At 39.0% G+C, this 24,828-nt stretch overlaps 2 protein-coding genes across 2 annotated transcripts in view; both read right to left on the reverse strand.

The window, feature by feature from the left end:
* The window catches only part of LOC106000994 (zinc finger protein 182-like), a 74,289-nt gene that overhangs the window by 17,650 nt on the left and 31,811 nt on the right, over nt 1–24,828 (reverse strand). The window lies entirely within an intron of this gene.
* LOC106000991 (zinc finger protein 260-like) overlaps nt 1,177–24,828 on the reverse strand; it is a 28,464-nt gene continuing 4,812 nt past the window's right edge. Inside the window, 2 exon segments of the mRNA XM_013036183.1 lie at nt 1,177–1,307; nt 1,310–2,513. Of these exon segments, the coding sequence (XP_012891637.1) occupies nt 1,177–1,307; nt 1,310–2,513 (1,335 nt within the window).

Consider the following 24,828-nt stretch of genomic DNA (forward strand, 5'->3'; position numbering starts at 1 on the left):
GATTGCTGGGTCATAGGGGAGTTCTATGTGAAGTCTTTTGAGGAACCTCCATACTGCTTTCCAAAGTGGTTGAACAAGTTTACATTCCCACCAACAAGGAAGTAAGGTTCCCTTCTGTCCACATCCCCTCAGCATCTTACAGAGGTTGTTCTGACAAAGATTTTCCTACATTGGGTTTCTTTCCTGGGTGAATGTTTTAATACTTGCTGAAGGTTGGCTTCTGGTTGAAAGACTTCCTCTCATGTTTATATTTATAGAGTTTCTGTAATGTGTCCAGGTCTCTGATACCTGTACAGATGGGACTTCTGGCAAAATGTTTTCTATACTCATAATTTCTCTCCTGTGTATGCTCTCACATATGCTGCAGACTCAATTCTGATTGAAAATCATTTCAAAAATGTTCTGTGCACTACTTTCTTTTCTCCTATGTGAGTCAGTTCTCTGATGAACACTGAACTGTTCCTTTCAGATCAAAGCCTTTCCACATTTGTAATATTTTTAAGATTACTCCACTGTGTGTGTCCGATGAAGCTGGATCCCTGACTACTTCGTAAAGCACTAACAACATTTTCGGGGGGCGGGGGTCCAGTTGTGGGGCCTGAACTCTGGGACTGGGCGCTGTCCCTCAGCAATTCAGCTCAAGGCTAATGCTCTACCACTTGAGCCACAGCGCCATTTCCAGCTTTTTTCTTTTTGCTTATGTGGTGCTGAGGATTGAACCCAGGGCCTCATGCATGCAAGGCAAGCACTGTACCACTGAGCCACCTTCTCAGCCCCCTATCCACATTTTTTACATTTATATTTTCTCACTTGTGTCTGTTCTCTGATGCAAACTGAGTTATGACTTTTTCTTGAAAACCTTTCCATTTATTTTTCCTACATATGATTTCTCTCCTCTTGTTGTGTGAGTGTGTGTGTGTGTGTCTGTGTGTTTTGTGATGAACCCTGAGCTGTGTCTTCTAGTTGGAGGACTCAACATCTGCTATACCATAAGGTTTCTATGCCGTTTGGGTCCTGTGTTGCAATTTCAATTTTCTTAGAGGTGAAAGACTTTCCCCACTTGGTACGATCCTAAGTTATTTCATTTGTGTGAATCAACTTATGTGTGTTAAGCTGTGAAATCTAGTTGCATTCATGTTTCTGCCCTTATGTTCTGTGATGGATGTTAAGGTGTGCCTACCAGGTGAAAGAATTTCCATGCCTGCTACATACATAACAATTCTCTCTGGTGGGGTTTTTTCTGACGGAGAGAAAGGTGTATGTTCTGGGTGAAAGAATTTCCACATAGGTTACATTCATAAAATTTCTCCTGTGTGTGCTCTCTGGTGGACAGTAAGGACTGGCTTCTGGCTGAAAGACTTTCCACACATATGACATTCATAAGCTTTCTTTCTGTGTTTTTTTGGATGGACAGTAAGATTTGACTTCCAGGTGAAACACTTTCCACACATGTTACATTCATAAGGTTTCTGTCTTATGTGTGTTCTCTGGTGGCCAGTAAGCTTTGACTTCTGGATGAAAGAATTTCCACAAATGTTACATTCATAAGGTTTTTCTCCTATGTGTGTTCTCTGGTGGAGAGTAAAGCATACCTGCTATCTAAAAGACTTTCCACAATATGACATTCATAAGGTTTCTTTCCTGTGTGTTCTCTGATGGGCAGTGAGCGAAGACTTCCACGTAAAAGGCTTTCCACACAAGTTACATTCATAAGGTCTCTCTCCTGTGTGTGTTCTCTGGTGGACAGTAAATTGTACCTTCCTGGAGAAAGATTTTCCACACAAGTTACATTCATAAGGTTTCTCTCCTGTGTGTGTTCTCTGGTGGAAAGTAAGGTGTGCTTTCCGGGTGAAAGACTTTCCACACCAGTTACATTCATAAGGTTTCTCTCCTGTGTGTGTTCTCTGGTGGACAATGAAGTTTGACTTCCAGGTGAAAGACTTTCCACACATGTTACACTCATAAGGTTTATCTCCTATGTGTGTTCTCTGGTGGCCAGTAAGGCCTGGCTTGCCAGAAAAAGACTTTCCACACATGTTACATTCATAAGGTTTCTCTCTTGTGTGTGTTCTCTGGTGGAGAGTAAGGTGTGTCTTCCAGATGAAAGACTTTCCACACACGTTACATTCATAAGGTCTCTTTCCTGTGTGTGTTCTCTGGTGGCCAGTAAGGTTTCGCTTCTGGGTGAAAGACTTTCCACACATGTTACATTCATAAGGTTTCTCTCTTGTGTGTGTTCTCTGGTGGACAGTAAGGTGTGTCTTCCAGGTGAAAGACTTTCTACACACGTTACATTCATAAGGTTTCTCTCCTGTGTGTGTCCTCTGGTGGATAGTAAGGCTTGACTTACAGGTGAAAGACATTTCACACATGTTACATTCAAAACGTTTCTCTCTTGTGTGTCTACTCTGGTGGACAGTAAGGTGTGAATTCTGAGTGAAAGACGTTCCACACACATTACATTCAAATGGTTTATCTCCTGTGTGGATTCTCTGGTGGACAGTAAGATATGCCTTACAGGTGAAAATCTTTTCACACATGTTACATTCATAAGGATTTTCTCCTGTTTGTGTTCTTTGAGGGAGAATAAGGTGTGTCATCTCGGTGAAAGACCTTTCACACTGTTTATATTCTTCAACTACAGACGACACATGAGGTCTATATGCAGCACATATCTTACCAGGTTCACTGAAAGCACCCATGTTCTGACACCCAGTGAGCTTTTCTGTCCTCATCCCTAAGGAGTTCCCATTATTCTTAATCAGGTCTGACTTCTGTTTTGAGCTCAAATTAAAACTTCTTATAAGTCTCACTTTTTCCTCCCCTGGTTTACTATTCATGATTGCTAATTCAGAGAGATACTTATTGTGATTTTCCTGGCAGGTGCTAATCACATCCTCCATTTCTTGGACATCTAAAGTGAATAATAGAAAAATAGACAAAAACATAAATGAGATCCATAAATTCCTTAATGTAAAGATATTTCCTCACTTTCTGTTACAAGATTTTCAAATATCAAAGCATTGTTTTATGCAGAATATATACTTTTCTACACAATGTAGTAATTAAGAAAGTAGTACTGATATTTTACAATAGAAAACAATGTTTTCTGTTTTTCAGATTTTTCTATTTTTCTCCAGGAAATATTTACTGAAATTATTCATCTACGTACTCTTAAAGCTTCCATTCTGAATTTCACTCTATGCCCAGCACCACTGACAAGAAATTGTCCTGATCAGAGGATAGCAGCCCTAGCATACTCCTATTTTCCTCCTACCTGCATAATACTAGTTTAAAGGAAAATGAGATCGCCTTTTCTACATTTCTCATTGTGTTTTTTCCTTTAAGAATGAGTTCTCTAAAGACAAGAGAATTGCTAACAATAACTACACTGGCACACCAAATTCAGTTTGTCTCCACGTGAATTCTGGATTGACAATTCCTTGAGAAAAAGGATCACCTACTTCTCTGCCATACATGACTCAGGGGCACTAGGAATACTATTGCTCTGTACAGCTCAAGTTAAACAGACCAACTGGGCTCTGGACCCATCATTACCATTCAAAATGCTTTAACTCACCTGTGAAATTCTCTTCTGAGCCTTCCCTTATCCATGGTTCTGCACCTTGCTCCAGCTTGACAATCAATTTAGGTTTAGGAACACCAAGCCCTGTGATTAAGAAATAGTGGAGAAGTATTGATCTTGCTGGGTCATCATTAATGTAAGGTCGCAGACATCATGTTTCCAAGGTTGCTACTAAATCTTATTTGTCAATTGTTTTTTTTGGGGGGGTACGGTTGTGGGGCTTGAACTCTGGGCCTGGGTACCGTCCCTCAGATCTTCAGCTCAAGGCTAGCACTCTACCACTTGAGCCACACCGTCACTTCCAGCTTTTTTTTCTGCTTATGTGGTGCTGAGGAATCGAACACAGGGCCTCAAGCATGCAAGGCAAGCGCTCTACAACTGAGCCACCTTCCCATCACATGGTTTCTCAATTCTTAACAGCTCAATTGTGGATTTTCCCCAGGTTTGTTTTATTGTGCAAATTGTGTGGCTTGAACTCAGCTCTTTTGCTCAAAGCTAGCATTCTACTAGTTTGAATCTTAGCTACATTTCTAGTATTTGAATGGTTAATTGAAGATAAGAGTCTCATGGTCATTTGTCTACAGTTGCTGCCTTCAAACCAAAACCTTCAGATTTCAACCTCCAGAGTATCTAGAATTCAAAGCTTGAAGCACTAAACTTTATATTGGTTTGGCTTAAAAATACACACTTTCAACTACTGATTTCCACATCATAATCAGTAGTAATGTATATTCTATCTAGACTGTAGATCCACCTACAATAATCATTCCAAGTCTGGGAAGTCAGTCTACTATTAGGGGAACATAGTTTAGGACTTTTGTCCAACTACTGATTTGCTTTCTTAAAGAGTGAGAATAAAATTAGCTCTTGAGTTACTTGTAATCAAGTTGAAGCTTCCCTTAGAAAAAAATGACACTTCCCATGGACTGGAATCTTATCCCTAAATAACATAAACAGTCTAATGTCTAGTAAAATAAAAAGCACTTGATCTTCCAAATAAAAATGACCTTTGCTTACCCAAGGACATGAGGTTGCTATAGATCTCCAGCATCACATCTCTATGAAGTGTCCTCTGACCAGGATCCAGATCCTGCCACTCCTTCCAGGTGAAGTCCACAGCCACATCCTCAAATGATATCAAATTCTGTAATGGCACATATCCATCAAGAAATCAGACCTGGGTTATGAGAACTCCAATATGGAATTTCTTTATGCTGCAGGTATGCTTTTGTCTGACATAAAAGGTTCACAGCTTGCTGTGTTATCTATTCCCTGGGAGGATTAAATAGCAAATTAGAAATATTTGACAATATATAAACCTGGTCATTAAAAATACACAGATTTGTAGGGGGCTGGTGGCTTATGCGTGTAATCCAAGCTACTCAGGAGGCTGAGGTCTGAGGATCATGGTTCAAGGCCAGTCAAGGCAGGAAAGTGCAGGAGACACTTATCTCCAATAAACCACTAGAAAACTGAAAGTAGCACTGTGACTCAAGGGGTAGAGCACTCACCTTGACCCGAAGAGCTGATTGACAACAGCCAGGCCCAGAATTGAAGCCCAGACCAGTAAAAAATTACAGTTTCCCTAATGCATGCAAACACATTTCTGCTGCTAGCAATAGAGACAAGGTAAAAATTTTACGGACAGCTGGGAAGGTGGCTCAGTGGTAGAGCACTTGCCTTGCATGCATGAGGTCCTGAGTTCTACTCCTCAGCACCACATAAGCAAAAAGAAAAGAGCCAGAAGTGGCGCTATGTCACAGGTGGTAGAGCAATAGCCTTGAGCTGAAGAGCTGAGGGAGAGCACCCAGACAGAGTTCAACCTCAGGAACAGACCCCCCCCAAAAAAAAAATTCTAAGGAGACAATAATCAGGCATGACAACAATAAGTCTAAGGAGGTATCTTAAAAATTATATTATCATTTTTGATAAAATTTTAGTACATATCAGGGTAACAATGAATTACACAAATATTTTTCCTGCATTTACATATACTGCATCATTATAAATCCTATTTACATCTACTATTAACAAGTATTATAATAAGCAAAGAGAACACATTCAGGATATCACATGGAATACAGAACATAGAACATGACGAGATCTATGAAAAGCAGTGTCCACATGAATGTTAAAACACACAGTAGCAGTACTTCAGAAAGAAGCTAATGATTTTTGGGGCCCTTATAAGATTTGATTTGGTTCCCATATAAAAATATCCTAGGTTGGGCTGGGAAGGTGGCTCAGTGGTAGAGCGCTTGCTTTGCATGCATGAGGTCCTGGGTTTGATTCATTAGCACCACATAAGCAAAAAGAAAAAGCCAGAAGTGGCGCTGTGGCTCAAGTGGTAGAGTGCTAGCCTTGAGCTGAAGAGGTGAGGGACAGCGCCCAGGCCCAGAGTTCAGACCCCACGACTGGACACCCCCCCCAAAAAAGAAAAAAATATCTTAGGTTAACCATGTTTGGTTTAAATACTAAATATTGAAATGTGGTCATAGATACCCTGATATTTCCTTCCTACATAAAAAAGAACTGCTACCATGAAGTTTTGTAAAGTTTCCCTACATTCTACATTACAAAATATAGGTTGGAGGGGAATAAAATGTTCCTTGACACGATTTTCATTTTAATAGGCCTTCATGGACGGTGGAGGCAAATTTATGCAGGGTCAAGGAACACTCAAGATGACAAAAATTATAAATATGACCAAATGATCAAATGTGGCACATATTCCTGAGTCATTTCAACAGTAGATCCCTAAGGATATATTTCCACTTTTGTTAGTTAATAGTGAAATTCCTCAGAGATCAAAATAAATTCCTGAGCAAACATCTGTGAAATTTTGCAACAAGTGATATTTCTAACAGAGAAAACCTCATCACAGTATTATTTTTTTTTTATCAAAAGTAGTTCAAATCTTAAACTGGCAGTGAATGAAAATATTCAAAAGCAGTGGGAAGGAAAAACAAAACTGAATACCACATCAAATGAAGTTAGACCACAGATAACAGAAGCAGGAGAAATCAAATTTTCTTGTAGTGTATCAATTGGGGGAAGGAACTACTTTTCTGTATGGAACTCTGAAGTTGACCTGCAGGGGGAAAAGGATTGAGAGATTGGAATTCCAGCCTGACAGCACTGAGAGCACTGACAGCTGGCTGCAGAAGGCTTAAAAGAGAATTCTGGAGAGGGTTCAGAAACTGGAGTGAAGGCCTTTTCCTTAGTTTTGGAAAGATAGCAGCTGAAACTGAGGTGCTGTTGACCTTGAAGGCTAGGTAAGGTGAACTTCATGTCTGCATTTTCTCTGGGCACCAGTCTTCTGTCTCAGGAGAATAAGGAAATATGTTTCCCTCACAACCTGTTGTGGCTCTGATTGTAATATTAATATAGATACTTCATTTTTACATGTTATCAATAGTAATCTTCCCTATGTGCACTCAAGGAAATATTCTTGCATGCTGGCACCCAGGGACCAAGTGCCAGAGAGTCTTCAAAACCCTAATTTCCACTAAGTCTATCTGTTTATGTTTTTGTGTTTCTCTAATTGTCTTTGGTTCTGGAATCCTGTAGAACTCTCTAGGAAACAATTTTCCTATACAATGAGTAAGAAAAAATGCTAATCATAAGAGCCATGTCAGCAAAGTAAAACTGATCACTAAGAAAAACTAGCTCCCAGATAGACCATTTGAAGAAAAGAAACAACTGAGACACATATGGAGGAAAGATGGAATGAAAAAAGTAAAAAAAAATGATTCAAAGATACATACAAAGAGTGAGGAAGAGAAAAATAACCAACACTAGTCAGTAGAAAATCAAGAATTGAGGGAGAATATAGAGGAAAGTAATCTTGTGAGGATACTTTAGAAAACAAACAGGGTTTTGTAGGAAGACCATAAAGTTTAGCAACAAATATAGTTTCAAGTAAGACCAAGACCATGAAGTAGCCCAAGAAGTAGATATGGAGATTAATTTAAGTACATATAAGTTAAGCATTCCTTAAGAAAACATGAAGATCTGTGTGACCAGACTATTTCAGCAATTCCAGGAAAGTTTCATTGAGATAGCTTAATGCTACTCATGAGGATGTGATCTGGTTGCAATGGATCCACCTTTCATGAGATATAACCTCCTTAGTGTCATTACATCACATAACAAGTGTGAATCAACTTTATGACAACACAAAACATAGACATTCTGAAGCAAATCTGCATTCAACTTAGAAAGAATATAACCATTTAATCTGCTAAATCTACAAGCAATCTTTATCTGCTAAATCTACAAGCCATCTTTATCTGATTTAATAATATGTTCCTGAGGCTGAATCTGTGTGGCTGGTATTGTTTTCAATTCTTTTTTTTTTTTTTTGGGTCCGGCCGAAGGGCCTCAACTCCGGGCCTGGGCGCTGTCCCCCAGCTCTTCAGCTCAAGCCTAGCATTCTACCACTTGAGCCACAACTTCCGGCTTTTTTCTTTTTCCTTATGTGGTGCTGAGGAATGGAACCCAGGTTCTCAAGCATGCAAGGCAACCGCTCTACCACTGAGCCACCTTCCCACCCCCTTGATTTTTAATTCTTGAACATCTTTAGGTTTATATAATGGAATGGAAAACAAATGAGAAATAAAAATTGAAAAAAAAAACTCACCAGAGATCCTTTCATTCTTTCTTGCTGCTGACAATGAACAGAAGATTCTGGAAGCATGGCTGAGATATAAGGCAAATGACATATTCACAAAAGAATCTGTGAGTATTTTGCTCCAAAATTTCCTCTTGCAAACATGATACATGGTCTGGAAAAGCATAAAGCTTTCTAATAAGTGAAGAATCTTTAATGTCTCAAGAAGAGCATTAATGTCTCCTATAAACACAAATCCAGCCCATTTCCTGGTACATAGATATCATTAAAGCAACTAATTTCCATGTTTATGTACTCACTAAATTTGTAAAAATGAAAGTTTCCCCCCCCAAAAAAATGAACAATTAAAAGCAAAAACATATCACATTTCCACTAAAAGTAGTTATTACTGAATGTACTTCAGGATGTATGAACTGCTTACTTTTAATGCAAAGGTATCCTAGGAATCCATTGGAATTTATGTGCTACCTCATTGATGTACATATTTAAACTCCATGGAATGCATGTCTGATGTAACTCAGAAGTTTTTTTTATCAAATGTTATAAAGGAAAACATATACAGAACATATTTATGGTGTGATATTATTTCAATAATGATTGTCAAATGGCAAATTTCACTGTACCCATTGCACACCTATGCAATGACTTGTAATTTGACATTTAGCATGCTTTGGCCACAAGAACATGAGTAAAGATGATGTAAACCCTGGTTTGAGAAGTTCCTAATGGTCACTTTCCTAAACAGTCATGGGAAGAACCTTGGCCATCCTACTGGAGATACAGGGCTAAAAAAATGTACAACATAAAATACACAATATAGGAGTGACACAACTGATGATAGGTAACATCTACAAAGCATACAACCTTGAGAAGACATATTACCTCAAGCTTTCTTCGCTTATTTTTCTTATAAGACCAAAGGTCCCTGACCAACACTTTCTGAACTACCAGGCACAACCAACTGATTAGAGCTAGCATTAGCAAATCCACATATGGCACATTTAAGATAAGATTCAATGATTACATACTAAAAGTCTTAGTGGAAACAGGCTGCATAAACTAGTGAGAAGATTAGGGATTTGTACATAAATAAATACTTTCAGTCAAAATAATTGCCCCACCATCTCAAACCAGTGCCTCAAGTACCCTGTGATAACTACGCTCTGGTTTATTCCTCAATCCATCACATCACAACTCCAAGAAATTAGTTTAAATGTTGCAACAGCAAAAAGTGATTGAGAGTGGCATAGGAAAGAGTACCAGGTAAATCTGGTGCTCAGGGAAGTGGCAACAATTTTTGCATAAGGCAAAGGAAGCTAGCAACATCTTCCCCTTCCTGTGCTTTTCTGCTTCTGCTCTATATGGCTTCCCAGAATTGACAAGGTCTGTTCATTTAGGATGGAGATTCCTATTCATAGGGTGCTCTGTTTCAAACATTGCTAGGCTTCATTCCTAAATACACAGGCCCAGTACTCACTACTCCAATATCCCATGTACAACTATGTCTAGAAACAGGATCCTGTTCAAACGCTTGGGAACTCAAGCCAGGAAAATAAAAACTCAAGCCAAATAGTTTAAAACATCTGTAAGAAAAACAGCCCAGAAGCCCCAAATACAATTGCAGTGTAAGAGGATTCAGGCAGGCACACACCTCACAATTTCACTAGAATTCTTCCTGTACTCCTCATACACCTGGGCAAAACAAATAAAGTCACATGAGTAAATAGAAGAATCCCTTGTTCTTGGAGTAAAAATGCACAGCTCTTGGGCTCTCCTAGTCTGGCCAATCACCCAGCTTGCTCTCAGACATTTGGGAATCAGGTTCTTGCATCTGAAGGCCCAGAGGCGGCAGCACAAACTCCTGAACCTCAAGCAAATTATCAACCCCAAACTGGAGAAAAGCGTGGAGAGGGAAGTAGGTGCTTTGGCTCAAGTATAAACCTCTCTCTCTGAGCTGAGGAGCTCAGGAATGCTGCTTGCAGGCCCAGAGTTCACGCCCCACCAAATAAATAGAAACAGAAAAAGAAACAGAAACCCATGGAGGGGAGACTCCCGCAGCAATCGCACAGTTCCTACCTGACATCAGTTACAAAGCTTGAGATTCCTTCAAGTTACAGCTCCCAAGCTCCACTGCAGAGAGCTGGGCACCAGCCTCCTGGCTCCTACATATGGAAGGTCAAACTGTACTTCAGGGCACTTCCAGCAGCAACACAAAGGAAAAGAATCCGGAAGAGGCAGACTTAATTCGCGCATGGTGGGCGTGGAAACACATGCGCAAAAGCATCTTCTGCCCCACCTCCACCCTCCAAAAAACAAAAACAACTTTCAAAGAAAATATCCTCCTTGGTGACTACAATTCCCACAATGCTCGGTGCCACCCTGCTACACACCTAGGAACAAGTGTGCTCTTCTGCATTGGGACTTTTCTCTCCCTGCTGTGGGAGTTAAGCTCAGTTTCTTCTTGAAAACCACTGTTTCCTCTTGAAATACATAAGACCAACCAGAAAATGGATATATATGGGGAGAATTGGCTACATTGGCTTTTTTACTCTTAGTTCTAGTAATGAAATTGAGGATATGAGACTGCATTGCTTATACCTTTCTGTTTATTCAATGCCTGCATTCTGCTGAATGTAAATTATATCTCTCTTTTGTCTTAAAAATTTTTAATACATCCCCTCTTACCTTACAAAGATATTCACAACCACTAAACTTATACCTGGGTCATTTCCCATTGCTGTAATGAACACACTGGCATAAAATAGTGAGATTGTTAGGTAAGTATGCAGCATAATATTTCTGGTGATTTGGATTTCACAAAATCTAACAATTAATTTTCCAGAAACTCCCCAATTTTATCGATTAAATCAAATGAGTTTTTGTTTTTTTCTGAATTTTGTATTTCATTTAAGGATTTTATGTTTTGTTTTGTTGTTGGTCCTGTGGCTTGAACTCAGAGCTTGGGCACTGTCTGTAAGCATTTGCTATGCTCTATTTGCATTTCCTTTAATAATTTCTTCAGGTAACTAGTGATAATTTTTCAAACAGGGATTTTTATGAACAAGGCACATCACCTCCATTTCCCTTCAAAGAGATAGTGGTTAGGGGGGTCAGGATGAATGCAGGAGAGATAGAAGAGTGAAGTTTAGGCTAGGCTATGTTGATGTGAAGCTTAATCATTTGCAAATCAGTCTGCTTTTGTCTTTCCATTTTGCATGTGCAAATCTCTTTAGAATTGTTACCTCTTCTCTGATCCTAACAGTTCCTCTCAGTAGCTTTAGGCTACATATCTAGGGGACCTCAGACTTGTCTTCTCAGACATTAACCATTAAAGTATGCAGTAAATCTTTGTCTCCTGCCACAATCCCATCAGAGCACAACAAAGACTCTGAGAGCCAATGGGATGATAATTAAGGAGACAGAGAGATGGCTGATGGCACAATTCTGCTATAATTGTCAAATGCTTGCGTTATATTGGTCTAGACCCACTGTGCCCAAAAGTGCAAACAGCACACATCTTTCCTCATTTTATTTCAATACATCTTTTCCACCCAAGCCTCCAGAGAGTTAAAGCCCCAGGCCAAAAAGCTAGAACACACACTTCCTCAAACCAAGAAAGGGCAAGGACTTGCAGTCCTGAGGGTGGGAGTCAATGGCCCTGAAGCCTTTGCTCACATTTTGTCTGCTTCTGGCAGGCACCCCAGGGTCTACAACAGTCTCCCTCTCTCTTATCAGAGAACCTACACTTGTCTCTTAGATCTTTATTGTGATTTTTTTGTAATCCCTTCCATAAAAACTAATTGGGAAAGATTGGATTGGAAACTTTCACTTTTGATTTTAGTTCTCCAGTGTATGTGTTGTCCACGTGTCTATTCCTCATGAAAATGGGAATCAAAGAGCATATTTGAATGTATAGACTTCAACTTAAAAGCACCTATAACAATATAAAGAAAAAAAATTTCATTCTTTAAAAGTAAATTCCTTGGAAATGGAGCTGTGGCTCAAGTGGTAGAGTGCTCACCTTGAGCTAAAGAGCTGAGGGATAAATGCTCAGGCCCAGAGTTCAAGCCCCACAACCAAAATAAAAATAATCCTCCCTAAAACTAAATTCCTGAGAGACAAATAGATAAAACTGGGGTGCTTCAAACAGTATCTGTGAAATGTAGTTTTCTTTTCTTTTCTTTTTTTTGTTGGTCATGGGGCCTGAACTTTGGGCCTAGGTACTGTTCCTCGGCTCTTCAGCTCAAGGCTAGTGCTCTACCACTTAAGCCACAGTGCCACTTCTGGCTTATTCTGCTTATGTGCTGCTAAAGAATGGAACCCAGGGCCTCATGCATGCAAGGCAAGCACTCTACCACTGAACCACTGTCCCATCCCTGAAATATACTTTTCATTGTTCAAGCCTATATTTGTGATGAATTTCTTTATTCTTTTATCCTTTTGTGTTTTTTTTGGTCATGCCACTTGAACTGTGAGCCTAGGAACCATCCCTTAGTCCTACAGCTCAAGTCAAGTGCGCTACATTGTGAGCTAAAGCACCAATTCTGCTTTTCTGGTTTTTATTGGAGATAAGTGTCTCACAGACATTGCTGCCCTGGCTGACTTTGGACTGCGATCCTCAGGTTTCAGCCTTTTGAATAGCTAGGATTAAAGACATGAGGTACCAGCACCCAGCTTGTATTTCTTTTCTTTTATGTCCCAGCCCTGGGGCTTGAACTAAGTGCCTGGACACTGTCCCTAAAATTTTGCTGAAAACTAGCACCCTATGTATGTGGTACTAAGGATTTGAACAAGGGCTTCATGCATGTTAGGTAAGCACTCTACCACTGTTATGGAACAGCCACAACACCAACAGTGCTCTGGAAGGGCAATGGTATGACAATGGAACAGACTGAGAGAAGGCCATAATGAATCTCTCTTTATTCCAGCAATAACCTTAGCTATAGACACTTTCTAGATCTGTCCAGTGCTTCCATCACATTGTTCAGGACTCACTGTGCCAACAAATGCAGACCATATGCATCTTTCCACCTTCCATTTCAACCTTTGCCCACCAAACACCTAGAGGTAAGCCTCCAGGCCCAGAAGCTAAAAGGAACACTACCTCCTACAAAAAGGGCAAGTACTTATAACCTTGAAGGTTAGAGTCCTCAGTTGTGGAGCTTTAGATCACACCTTGCCAGCTCCTGGTACCTCAGGGTCTGCACCACTTCCCCCCTTTTCATTTTGTAAATTGAGCAAGTGTCTATCAGCCTGAACCTGGAAAATCAGCAGATCATACATCTCAGGAAGAATGGAAGAAAAAAGAAATACCAAAACAATAAACAGGAAAATGCCTAAGAAAAAGCAAAAAGATTGTTATTTCCCCAGCTGAATTCCTGCAGGTAATGGAGTAGTGATACAGCTAAGCCTGTGTGGTGGAGTGACCAATACCAGATATCTGACCCTGAAGCTGTATAATGCCTAAGCTTAAATTATCAGAGGGCAAGATTCCTCAAATATGTCACTGGATATTGGTTCAAGTCATGTATCCATCATATTTAAGAGGCATAAAACAGATGTACTGACAATTAGCAAGACACATCATTTTTAACTGGGTCTTTAGCAGCTCTATGTGATTATCAACATACATCATTGCTGTTTCCAAATCATAAAGAGTATCACAATCATTTTATCTAATCCCACCTGAATATCAAGGGTACCAGAAACATTTTAAACTAAAGCATTAACATGTTGTGCTGTATGTATGCTTTCTACAAGGATCACAGGAGAAGCAGTAGCGCTAGCAAGAAGAGTCAGGGTAGCAATAATGAGGTCAACCATTATTCCCCAAAATCTGCAGCAATGGCTAAGAGTCCTCTGAACCTTAATAGCAAACCGAGACCCAAACTTATTATACCATTGTTCTATCAACTGAACATGTAATGTAAGTTAAGAGGATTGCATAGTAAGCTAGGATTACTCATGCAATTAGTGAGAACACAATTATTCCTGCAAGAGGCATGAAACACCACCCCACCCTTGAAAACCATACCCAGCCCAACTACTAGTATATATGGATACATAACACAAGTTTGCACAGTAAATGATACAAAACCATGATACAGGACAGGTCTCTGAAACAGATGTATGGGATGGTGAGAGGCATTAGTTCAAATAGGCCTCATGGCAGCAGCCAGGCTCAAGATGTCTGGGTCAGCTTGTCCACACAAACTGACAAACATGGGAGCCAGCAAGGTACCACTGATCATGTCACTCCTCTGAGACCAGTCATGCCTTACATACTGGGAGATTGCTACAAGAAGAACAATGAACAAGATGTGAAAACCACAGGCCCTCCAAGTCGATGGATCATCGCAACCATGGGAATCACTGGGCATAGTGGAACCCAAGAGGGATGCACCACATCTCCTGCCAAAGGAATTCTACAAGTGTTATGCATTAGCTCCATCTTTTTCCATTGGTTCACCTTTTCCTACAGAGGAAGTCAGAACCATAATCTATCCCTGAATACCTTATCATACTTGTGTACATTCTACCTCAGGATCTACAATAGTCAATAACTGTAATCAATGAAGTAAGAGGATACAATATTTGTATAATAATGAGACTTACATCTGTGAGCAATGAACAATTCAAAAATAATGTAGGAAGTAAATTCTATTTATACTAATACAATAAACATAATACTTAAAAATGAATGTTTGAAAAATATAACCAAGAACAATGACAACTATGGGACACAACTACTCTAGGAAGCACACATTTTACCTCTCAGAAACTTACTTTTAACTTTTACACAAAGAAATAATTATTTTTCCCTCATATTTTATAGGTGCTCCAATGTTGCCGTCTATACATCCAAATGTGCCTCATGATCTCCATTTTCATGAGGAATAGCTAAGATCCACTAAAAGAGGGATGGAAAACCCTTACACTGGAGGACTGAATATCAGGCATGAAAATTTCCTACACAATCCTTCCCAATCATGATGTGGGGAAAGGATCATCAACAATTACAACAGACTCTTAAGAGACAAGCTTAGAATGTCTGATATGAGGGAGGGCGGAAAAAGATTTATTCCACAGTGTAATGGATACAATCTGGGAAGTGAAGTCTGAGGACCCCTAGGTATGTGGCCTAGACATGCTGACAGGAACTTCTAGGGTCAGAGAAGAGGTAGAAAATCAAAACAAAATAGAATATGCAAAACAGAAAAGTAAAATCAGACTGGTTTGGAGCAAATAATCAAACTTCACATGAACATAGACCTACCCTAAACTCTACCACCTCCCACATTCATCCTGATCTACCTACACAACCATTTTTTTGAAGAGTCTTGGAGAAGGAGTACCATTTTTTTAAGAAACCCCTGGGAGGAAACTTTTCACTAGTCCCCTGAAACAATTAATAAAGGAAAGGCAAGTATGTCACAGAAAATGCTCACAGACAGTGCCCAAGCTCTGAGTTCAAGCCACAGGACCAACAACAAAATGAGGGAAAAACTTTATAAGGAAAGGCAAATTTCAGACACAAATAAGCAAAAACTCCTTAAAATTTCACATATGGAATTTGGGAGTTTTGGGGGAAGTAATCAGTAGAATTTGACAAATCAATTTAATTCAAAGATTATGAAGTATATCTGTCTTTAAATTCTGTTATTTTATTCCACTATAAATATTAGAGCAAGGGAAGATGATGCCAGAATCAATCAGTTTACTGTCTGCAAGTACTTTTTTTTTTTTGATCAATCTTGTGGCTCGAACCCAGCCTGAGCACTGTCCCTGCGTTTTTCAGCTCAAAGTGAGCTCTCTATCACTTGAGCCACAAAGCCACTTCCATTTTTTTGGTAGTTAGTTGGAGATAGGACTTATGAAATTTCCTGCCCTGGCTGGCTTCTAACTGGGATCCTCATATCTCAGCTTCCTGAGTACCTAGGATTACAGGCATGAGCCATTGGCACCCAGCTGCAAATACCTTTGTAAAGTAAGAGTAGAGATATTCAAAACTTTAAGGAAAAATGGAGACATTATTTACATTCAGCAGAATGTACTGTTTGAACTAAAACAAAAATAAAAACTACGTAGTTTCATAACCTCAATTATAAGAATTAAAAAGCCAAATTATGCAATGATCCTAATACATTTGTGTTTTTAATTGGTTTCACAATATTTATGTTGGTAAACTGAATTTTCCAGAAGAAACTCACCTAAGTTCCCTCAGCTAGGAGAGAAAGGTCCGCATGCATCCTTGCACACTTAGGATCAACTGTCTTGTGCCAGTCAAAACCCTGTAATAAGCCCAATACCTCTAGGCGAATTATGCATTGCATTCTGGGAATTGTAGTTTCTATCTGCTTATAGATCCTTTGAAAGTGTGTGTGGGCCCGGGAGGGAGGGCTGGAGTAAATGGAGTAGGTGCAGGAGAGGGGGGGGGGGGGGGGGGAAAGAGGCGCTAATGCCACCTTGCCCACTCTTGGTGTTCTTAGTTTGCAAATTAGGGTTTCTTTTCTTTTGCCTTGCTGCTGGAAGTGCTCTGAAGTACAGCTTTGCACTCCATAGTCAGAGCCAAGAGGTAGAAGCCCAGATTCTCTTTTTCAGGGGAACTTGGGAGCTGAAACATGAAGCAATGTGAGGCTCTTAGTCAGAGTCTGCCCTTCCCATCTTTCCCCAGTCTGGGGTGGATGATATTTTAGGGCTCATGGGTTTGTGCTGCCATTAGCACTTGTTCCTCCAGGTGCCAGAATGTGGCTACAAACCTCTGATTTTCGAGACAAGGAGAGTCAGGAGTTGTGCATTTATACTCCTGACTCTAGAGATTCTGGTACTCCAACCATGTGATTTTATAAACTTGCTTTGTGTGAATTGAAGCCAATGAATGGTAAACATTCCTTGAAAATGTCTTATATAAACATATTAATACTCTTTTCATTATCTGAATTTCCTATGGCTTTTGAAACTTTCAAAATGCTGCTGGAACAGATATACTCCAATTGATGTGTCAGTTCTGACAAATTACAATTTCTCCACTAATATATTTAGCCTATTTTACATCACTTAAAATGAAATAGACTGGCTGGGCAGTTGGTTCAGTGGTAGAGTGCTTGACTTGCTTGAATGAAGCCCTGGGTTTGATTCCTCAGAACAAAAAAGCCAGAAAAAGCCTGCAGTGTACTGTGGCTCAACTAGTAGAGTGCTAGCTTTGAGCTGAAGGTCAGAGGGACAGTGTCCAGGCTCAGAGTTCAGGCCCCACAAAGACAAAAAAAATGAGAGAGGTTTCCTATACATCTACACCAAAAGCAATTGTTAAAATATGATAATTGTTAAATATAAAAAATGTTAAAATATGTTAAAATTTGAATACAATACAATGCCCTTGATATATATCTGCCTGTCCTGATTCTTGAACTCAAGGTCTGGAAACTGACCTTTAAATTATTTGGTTTAATGATAATGTTCTGCCACTTAAACCACATTTGCACTTCCCACTACTTTGGTATTTTATAGGACATAAGTCTCTCAGACTTTCTTATCACCTTGGCTTAAATCAGCGATCCTTGTAGGGTTTCTTCATGTCCATCCCAGGGGACCACAAGCAAGCAGAGGCGAAAGATTATTATTAGGTTTATTAGAGGGACCATATTTCCCAGGAGAGGGAGCACAAGCATTTGTCCCTCTTCTGGTTGCAACACAATCTTAGGGGCAGGAAGTGAGTTAAGTACATGCTTGGGTGTGTCTGAGATGAGAGAGGGAGTGGCCAGCTGTGTGGAGGGAACTCTAGGTCTGGGAGGAGCTCAGGCCTGGGTGGAGCTGAGGACTAAAGCTGGGGATAATACTAACTTTCCTCAGATCTCAGCCTTCTGAATACCTAAGATTACAGCTATTAGACATGATAGCCCAGTTACAATGCTCTTTTTTAAATTCAGATTATATTCTAATTAAAAAATATGAAATAGAAAACTTAAAAATTTTAAGGCAGGATGTTCAGTCACTAAGGTGTATGAGGACACTCGAAATCCCAAAACACACAGAAAATGCCCCATTGAAATCTGTAACACTCCTGATCTTAAGTATTGTGAATGTGAACATTTAGTCTATAATAAATTCTTTTAACTTTTTCAAAGTAAGAAAACATTCTTGTGACAGAAAAACCGAGTAGTAATGTGCAAGTATTGCTTTTAAAGGATTCATAGTGTCTTTCTGAGCAAAAACAACCTCAATGATATATACAGAATAGATTTTCACTTTTTGTATATGTCACTGTAAAGGTCATGTATTTTATATTAACAATTACCATTCTATGTAATTGTAAAACCTACATCAGTACTCTGGATAATCAATATGTGTAATCCACCAATAAGTACAAGCAAAAGCACATTGTGATATAATTTGTTGGTTTCAATTTTGATGGATCTACATTTTGGGGTGTATTTTCTGTTAATATTCTTTAGTAACACATAAGACTTCAATCTACTGGTGCCTTAGCTGGGGATGGTTGACTGGGATTTTGTCACTCCTCTGACCAGCATTTTATGTTGCATCTTTATTAGGCCCTGTATCGCCAGCAGAATGGACATGATTTTTAATATGACTGCTTAGGAAAGTGAGGGACTTCTCAATCTGTGTTTATGTCATAATTACTGATGTACCTTTGGCCAAAGCAGGTTCAAACTCAAATTGCACGTCATTGTACAAGGTAGGCTAATTATTTGCATAAAGGGAAATGTGCCATATGACAACCATTACTGAAATATTATAAAACAAAAATATGTGTTGTATGTATTTTATCTCTATAACTTTGTGTGAAAATACTATTCATAACATACATGTGTTTGAATATGTAAATAAATGAGGTAGAGTACAAATAATCAATGGAGTCCTAAGATATATTTACCTTAATAGAAAAATAGTTTATATATCCCTAGGTGTATTTCAGTGATAATTACTTTTAGTGAACAGGTGGCATGTTTTCCTTTTTTGGGTTCAATTTTTCTATAATCTTTTGTAGGACTTTTAGTTTCTTTTTCTGTTCTTTTTTTTGGGGGGAGGGTCTGGTCATGGGGCCTAAACTCTGGGCCTGGGCCCTGTACCTTAGCTCTTCAGCTCAAGGCTAGTGCTCTACTACTTGAGCCACAGCGCCACTTGCAGATTTTTTCTTTTTGCTTATGTGGTGCTGAGGAATCGAACCCAGGGCCTCAGGCATACGAGGCAAGTGCTCTACCACTGAGCTACCTTTCCAGCCCCCTGTGCATACATCTTTAGTGGACTCTTTAATGCTCTTCTTAAGACAAGAATGATTCTTCTCCCATAGGAAGGCTTTTCTAGCCCACATATCATGTTTTGAACAGGAACATCTAGGGTAAAATCACACAGGTTCTTTTCTGACTCCCTTATTTGCCTTTGCTCATAGACATGGTTCCAGAATCTTTATTCATTGTCAACAGCAAGAAAGAATGAAAAGATCTCTAGTGAGATTCTTTTATTTTTCACTTTGTTTGACATTCCATTATGAACCTAAGATTGAAGAAGAGAAAAAAAAAAAGATTCAGCTTCAGGAACATGTTTCTAAAAATGCTAAAGATGTAGCCAGGCACTGGTGGCTCACACCTGTAATCCTAGCTACTCAGGAGGTGAGAGCTGAGGATCAGGTTTCAGAGCCAACCCAGGCAAGAAAGTCTGTGAGACTCTTATCTCCAATAAACCACTAGAAAATGGGAAGTGGCGCTGTGGCTCAAATGGTAGAGCGCTCACCTTGAGCTGAAGAGCACAGACACAGTGCCCACAACCACCAAAAAAAAAAAGCTAAAGATGGCTTGGAGATTTAGCAGATTATAAAATCTGACATTCCAGTTAAGTGCAGATATGCTTGTTTGTTTCTACTTTTTCTAGTGTGAGAGAAAGGTGTCCCACTAGTTATGTGATTCAGTGACACCTAGCAGATGACTTCTCATGGAAGGTGAAGGATGGCTAGCAACTGCTCAGACATCACATCCTCATATGTAATATTAATCTATCCTAATGAAATTTTACAGGATTTGCTGAAATAGTGTGGATAAACATAACTTCAAATATTCTACAGGACTGAGTCAGCTATAAGTACTTCAGTTAATCTCTGTAAATACTCTTGGACTGCTTTGTGCTCTTTGTTTTACTTGAAACTTAGGCTGCGTTTGATGGTATTTATAGAAATCTCTGTTTTTCTCTATGGTGCTCTCATAGGAGTTCTCTTACCTATTTTCCCAATTCATTCTATTTTTCATGTTTATTAGCTTTTTTTCTTTCTTTTGCATTACATTTATTTATTGTGAAAATACCATACAGTGAGGTTACAATTACATGGGCAAGATAGTGAATACATTTCTTATCACACATTGTTGCCTCCTCCTTTGTTTCCCTTTACCATCCCTTCTTTCTTTTTTTTTTCAGTCGTAGTTCTGGAACTCTGGGCCTAGTCGCTATACTTAAACTCTGCAGCTCAAGGCTAGTAGGCTACCACTAGTGCCACAACAACACCACTTCCAGTTTTCTAGTGGTTAATTGGAGATAAGAGTCTCACAGATGGTCCTGCCTGGGCTGGCTTTGAACCTCTATGCTCAGATCTCAGCCACCTGAGTAGCTACGATTACAGGCATGTGGCTTCACTAGCTTTATTTCTCTATTTCTCGCTCTCATTGTCTATTTTTCTCTCTGTCTCTTTTTCTCTTTCATTCTCTCAGCTTCTCTTTCCTCCATTTTTCTCTTATTTTTACTTTTCTTCAAATGGTTTATCTGGGAAGTAGATTTTCTTACTGATCAGTTTTCTTTTGGTGAGAGACTCTTAAAATTGACATTTTTCTCACTCACCATACAGGAAAATTGTTGCTAAACATAAAATAATTTGAGTTTCCCAGATTCTATTAACTTTCTCTGGTTTAACCTCATTTGATGTGGTTCCTGCAGTTTTCCTTTTTCTTCTTGCTCTGCTTGCCTATTTGCATTCACTGACATTACAAGATAGAAGCTGGTTGTGAAAATAAATAATACAGTGACTGTGGTTTTCATATTTGAAATATCACTAATAGCAAAACCTGACATACATTTGCTAAGTAGTAAACTTTAATCTCAGGAACTTCAATACTAAATAACATGTGTGGCAATGTATCCTTTGGAATCTAGTGGGAGAAATGATTCAGGAATATGTGACACATTTGAGCAAATATCAGTGAAATCATCTGCAAAACTTACACAGATTATAATAATTTGTATTTTTTGTCCATGTGTGTTTGCTATTAATGCTATTTGTAGTGTGTATTTCCAACTAAACACTGTTTTAGCATGTGTTCAAAATCTTTCAGTTTGTTTGTTATTTTAGTAGGTAAAATAGATATGTGTGTCACCCATATGTCTTCATAAAATCTAAAATTTGATTTTTCCATGTTCCTTTTGATGACAGGTTTTGCTATGTAGTCCAGAAGGCTCTTTTTTGTTAAATAAGTTTATTAATTGTGAAAATACCATACAAAGGGGTTACACTTACATGAGCAACATAATGAGTACATTTCTTATGAAACATTGTTGCCTCCTCCTTCTTTGTTTCTCCCCTACCATCCCAGCCCTCCCATCTACTGGACTAAACTCCCCCCTTCCCCACCTCCAGCAAGCTCTTCATCTTCTTATGTAGCCTAGGCTGGCAACTAACCTTTCTTGGGTTTCCCAAGTCCAAGGAGAATAGTTGTGTTTCAGGCTGTGGGTGGCTACATTAGCCATTCTTATGTGTACAGTTCATTGATAAAACAATGGGCCCCACTGTTTTGAGGCCATTCCATCCATCCATCTGCAACACTTTTCATCTTCCATCTGTGAAGCTGTTTAATCATTGAATAGGCAGCTCCTGTTCCTCTCTATCCCAGTCTCTGGAATCATCCTACATTTGGGCTCACAAATTTGTTGATCCTTGAAAGCTCAGTAAGGGAAATTATACCATGACTATTCCTTTATGACTGGTGTGTTTTATTAAGCTTATTTTACTTAAAGTTCATCCCTGCATTTGAACATATTTATTGTTTTACATGCTTCGATGTTTTGCTTATTGTGAGTAGATTTTGAGAAGTGATTCTCCAAGCATGTGTTGTACTCCCTGCTTTATCTGCTGTTGCATACAAGTGTGGAAATGCTGGACCATATTCCTATATAATTCTATATTTAATTCTTTTTAGGACTCTTCATACCATCTTTGATAGTTTGTTTGTTTGGTCTATCAAGGAGCTTGAACTCCAGGCCTGAGTGCAGTAGCTCAGCACTTTAGTTCAAGGCTAGCGCTCTACCACTAGAGCTACCGCACCACATCTGGTTTTCTGGTGGTTGTATTGGAGATAAGAGTTTCACGGATTTTCCTGCCCATGCTGACTTTGAACTGTGATCCTCAAATCTCAGCCTTCTGAGTAGCTATGATTACAGGTGTGAGCTATGGGCACCTGGCTTCATCTTTGATAGTTTTACATACCTGAGAGAAATGAACCAAGGTTCACATTCTTTTCACATCTTTCCTAGGTTTTTTTAGACTTTGGGAGTATTTTTGTTGTTTTCATTTAAAACTATGTCCATACCATATGTAAAATAGTTATTTTAATGGAATTTTGATTTGAATTTTTCTCATGACTACTGATATTAAACTACTTTTATATTTTAATCAACTACATGTGTAGTCCTTTTTAGAAAAGTCTCTTCAATCCTTTTCCCATTTTAAAATTAGATTTTGTTGTGTGTGGATTACTTGAAGGATTTTCTTTATATTTTATAATTCATATTGCTTAGTAATCTATTTAGAGGTATGCTAATAGTTCTCTGATACCATGCTATTTTTTCTTTGTTCATAGTGTTTTTCAATATACAAGGTTTTCATTTGTTTTATTTGTTTGTTCATTTATTTATTTATTTATTATTCATTGTAGGTCATGGGGCTTGAACTCTGTGCCTGAACACTGTCCCTCAGCTCTTAAGTTCAAGACTAGCATTCTGCCACTTTTGCCACAGCACCACTTCCGGTTTTCTGGTGATTTACTGGAAGTAAGAGTTTCACAGCTATACCTCCCCAGGCTGACTTTGAGACCCAATCTTCAGATCTCACCCTCTTCATTACCTACCTAAGATTACAGGTATGATCCACCAGAGACTCACATTGTTTGTTTGTTTCTTTGTTTTTTCCAGCAGGTACTTTTGGAGTTGTATTTATGGGGTTACAGTCAAATCTTTCTTTCTTTCTTTTTTTTTTTTTAGCTCACCCGTGGGTCCTGAACTGTGGGCCTGGGCGCTGTTGCTCAGCTCTTCAGTTCAAGGTAAGTACATTACAAATTGAAAAAAGGAACACTTCCAACTTTTTGCTTATGTGGTGCTGAGGAATCGAACCCAGGGTCTCATGCATGCAAGTACTTTACTACTGAGCAATCTTGTCAGACCAGTTACTGTCAAATCTGATGCCATGAAGCTTTCCTCCCCTTCTCTCCCCTTCTTCTCATTTCCTTTTCCCTCTTTCCCTTCCTCTCCACTACTCTCTTGTCCTCTCTTCTTCCTTCTTATTCCTGACCTTTTGCTTCCATTCTCTCCCTTCTCCACTCATCTTCTTTTCCCTTTATATCTGAGATGAAGACTTGCTAGTATGACTACAGTTAGGTTTCTAACTTAGAAACACAATAATACACATACCTCATGGTTTTCTTGAGCTACTATTGGAGCTTGAACTGCAGGTCTCACAGTCAGTCAACTTCCTCACTCACTGTTGGCACTATCACTGGAGCCATACCTCTAACCTGTTCATTAGCTGCTTAGTTTGAGTTGTCTATCCAGGCTGGCATGCAGACCTCAGTTTCCTCCTTAGTAGCTAGGCTAAAGTGACAGTCTTGAGCCAGAAGTAATTGCCTTGGTTTTTCTTACCTCAACATTTAACATTAACACTTAATTGGATACTACAATGAAAGGATTATTGTTACTGGTTTATGTAGAATTAATATTCAACCTACACTGAAATAGTTTATCTTTCAAATTAAGTGTTGTATTGTGTTTCTAACAATTGTAACCGTTCTAACTGTGGTAGATTTTCCTCACTAAGCAAATCGTTTATGCTGGAGGTATTGTTTTATAATTAAGGTAATTTGATGTTATTATGGAAGTCATATATACAGAGATTATAATGACATGAGTCAGGTAATAAATACCTTTCCTTTCATACAGTGTCTTCCATGTTTTCACTCTCTCCCAACCCCTCCCTCCTATCTCTACTCTTGAGTTGTATACTTCACTTTCATCACCCTCTTTCCCTCACATTCTATGGCTCTGCCACACCCGCCAGAAGATATACATGTGAAAACACCATATATAATTGAAAGCAATTGTTTTTATTTCACAAGTGAAGAAAGTGGCTCCCTTTAATATTGAATAAATCACAATGAAAGCATGCATTTTTACAGATCTATTCTAGTTTCCATCTGATTGTTTTACTGTTCGATTATTAGAAACATATTGTTGGATTTTATTGTATTTACAACACAGATTTATTTGTCATACTGATTTCTAGACAATTTGTCTTCATATCTATTCTCAGTGTGTCTGTCTTGGTAAACATGATAGCATAGTG

This window comes from Dipodomys ordii, unplaced genomic scaffold (assembly GCF_000151885.1).
Source record: "Dipodomys ordii isolate 6190 unplaced genomic scaffold, Dord_2.0 Scaffold256, whole genome shotgun sequence".
Taxonomy (NCBI): Eukaryota; Metazoa; Chordata; class Mammalia; order Rodentia; family Heteromyidae; genus Dipodomys; species Dipodomys ordii.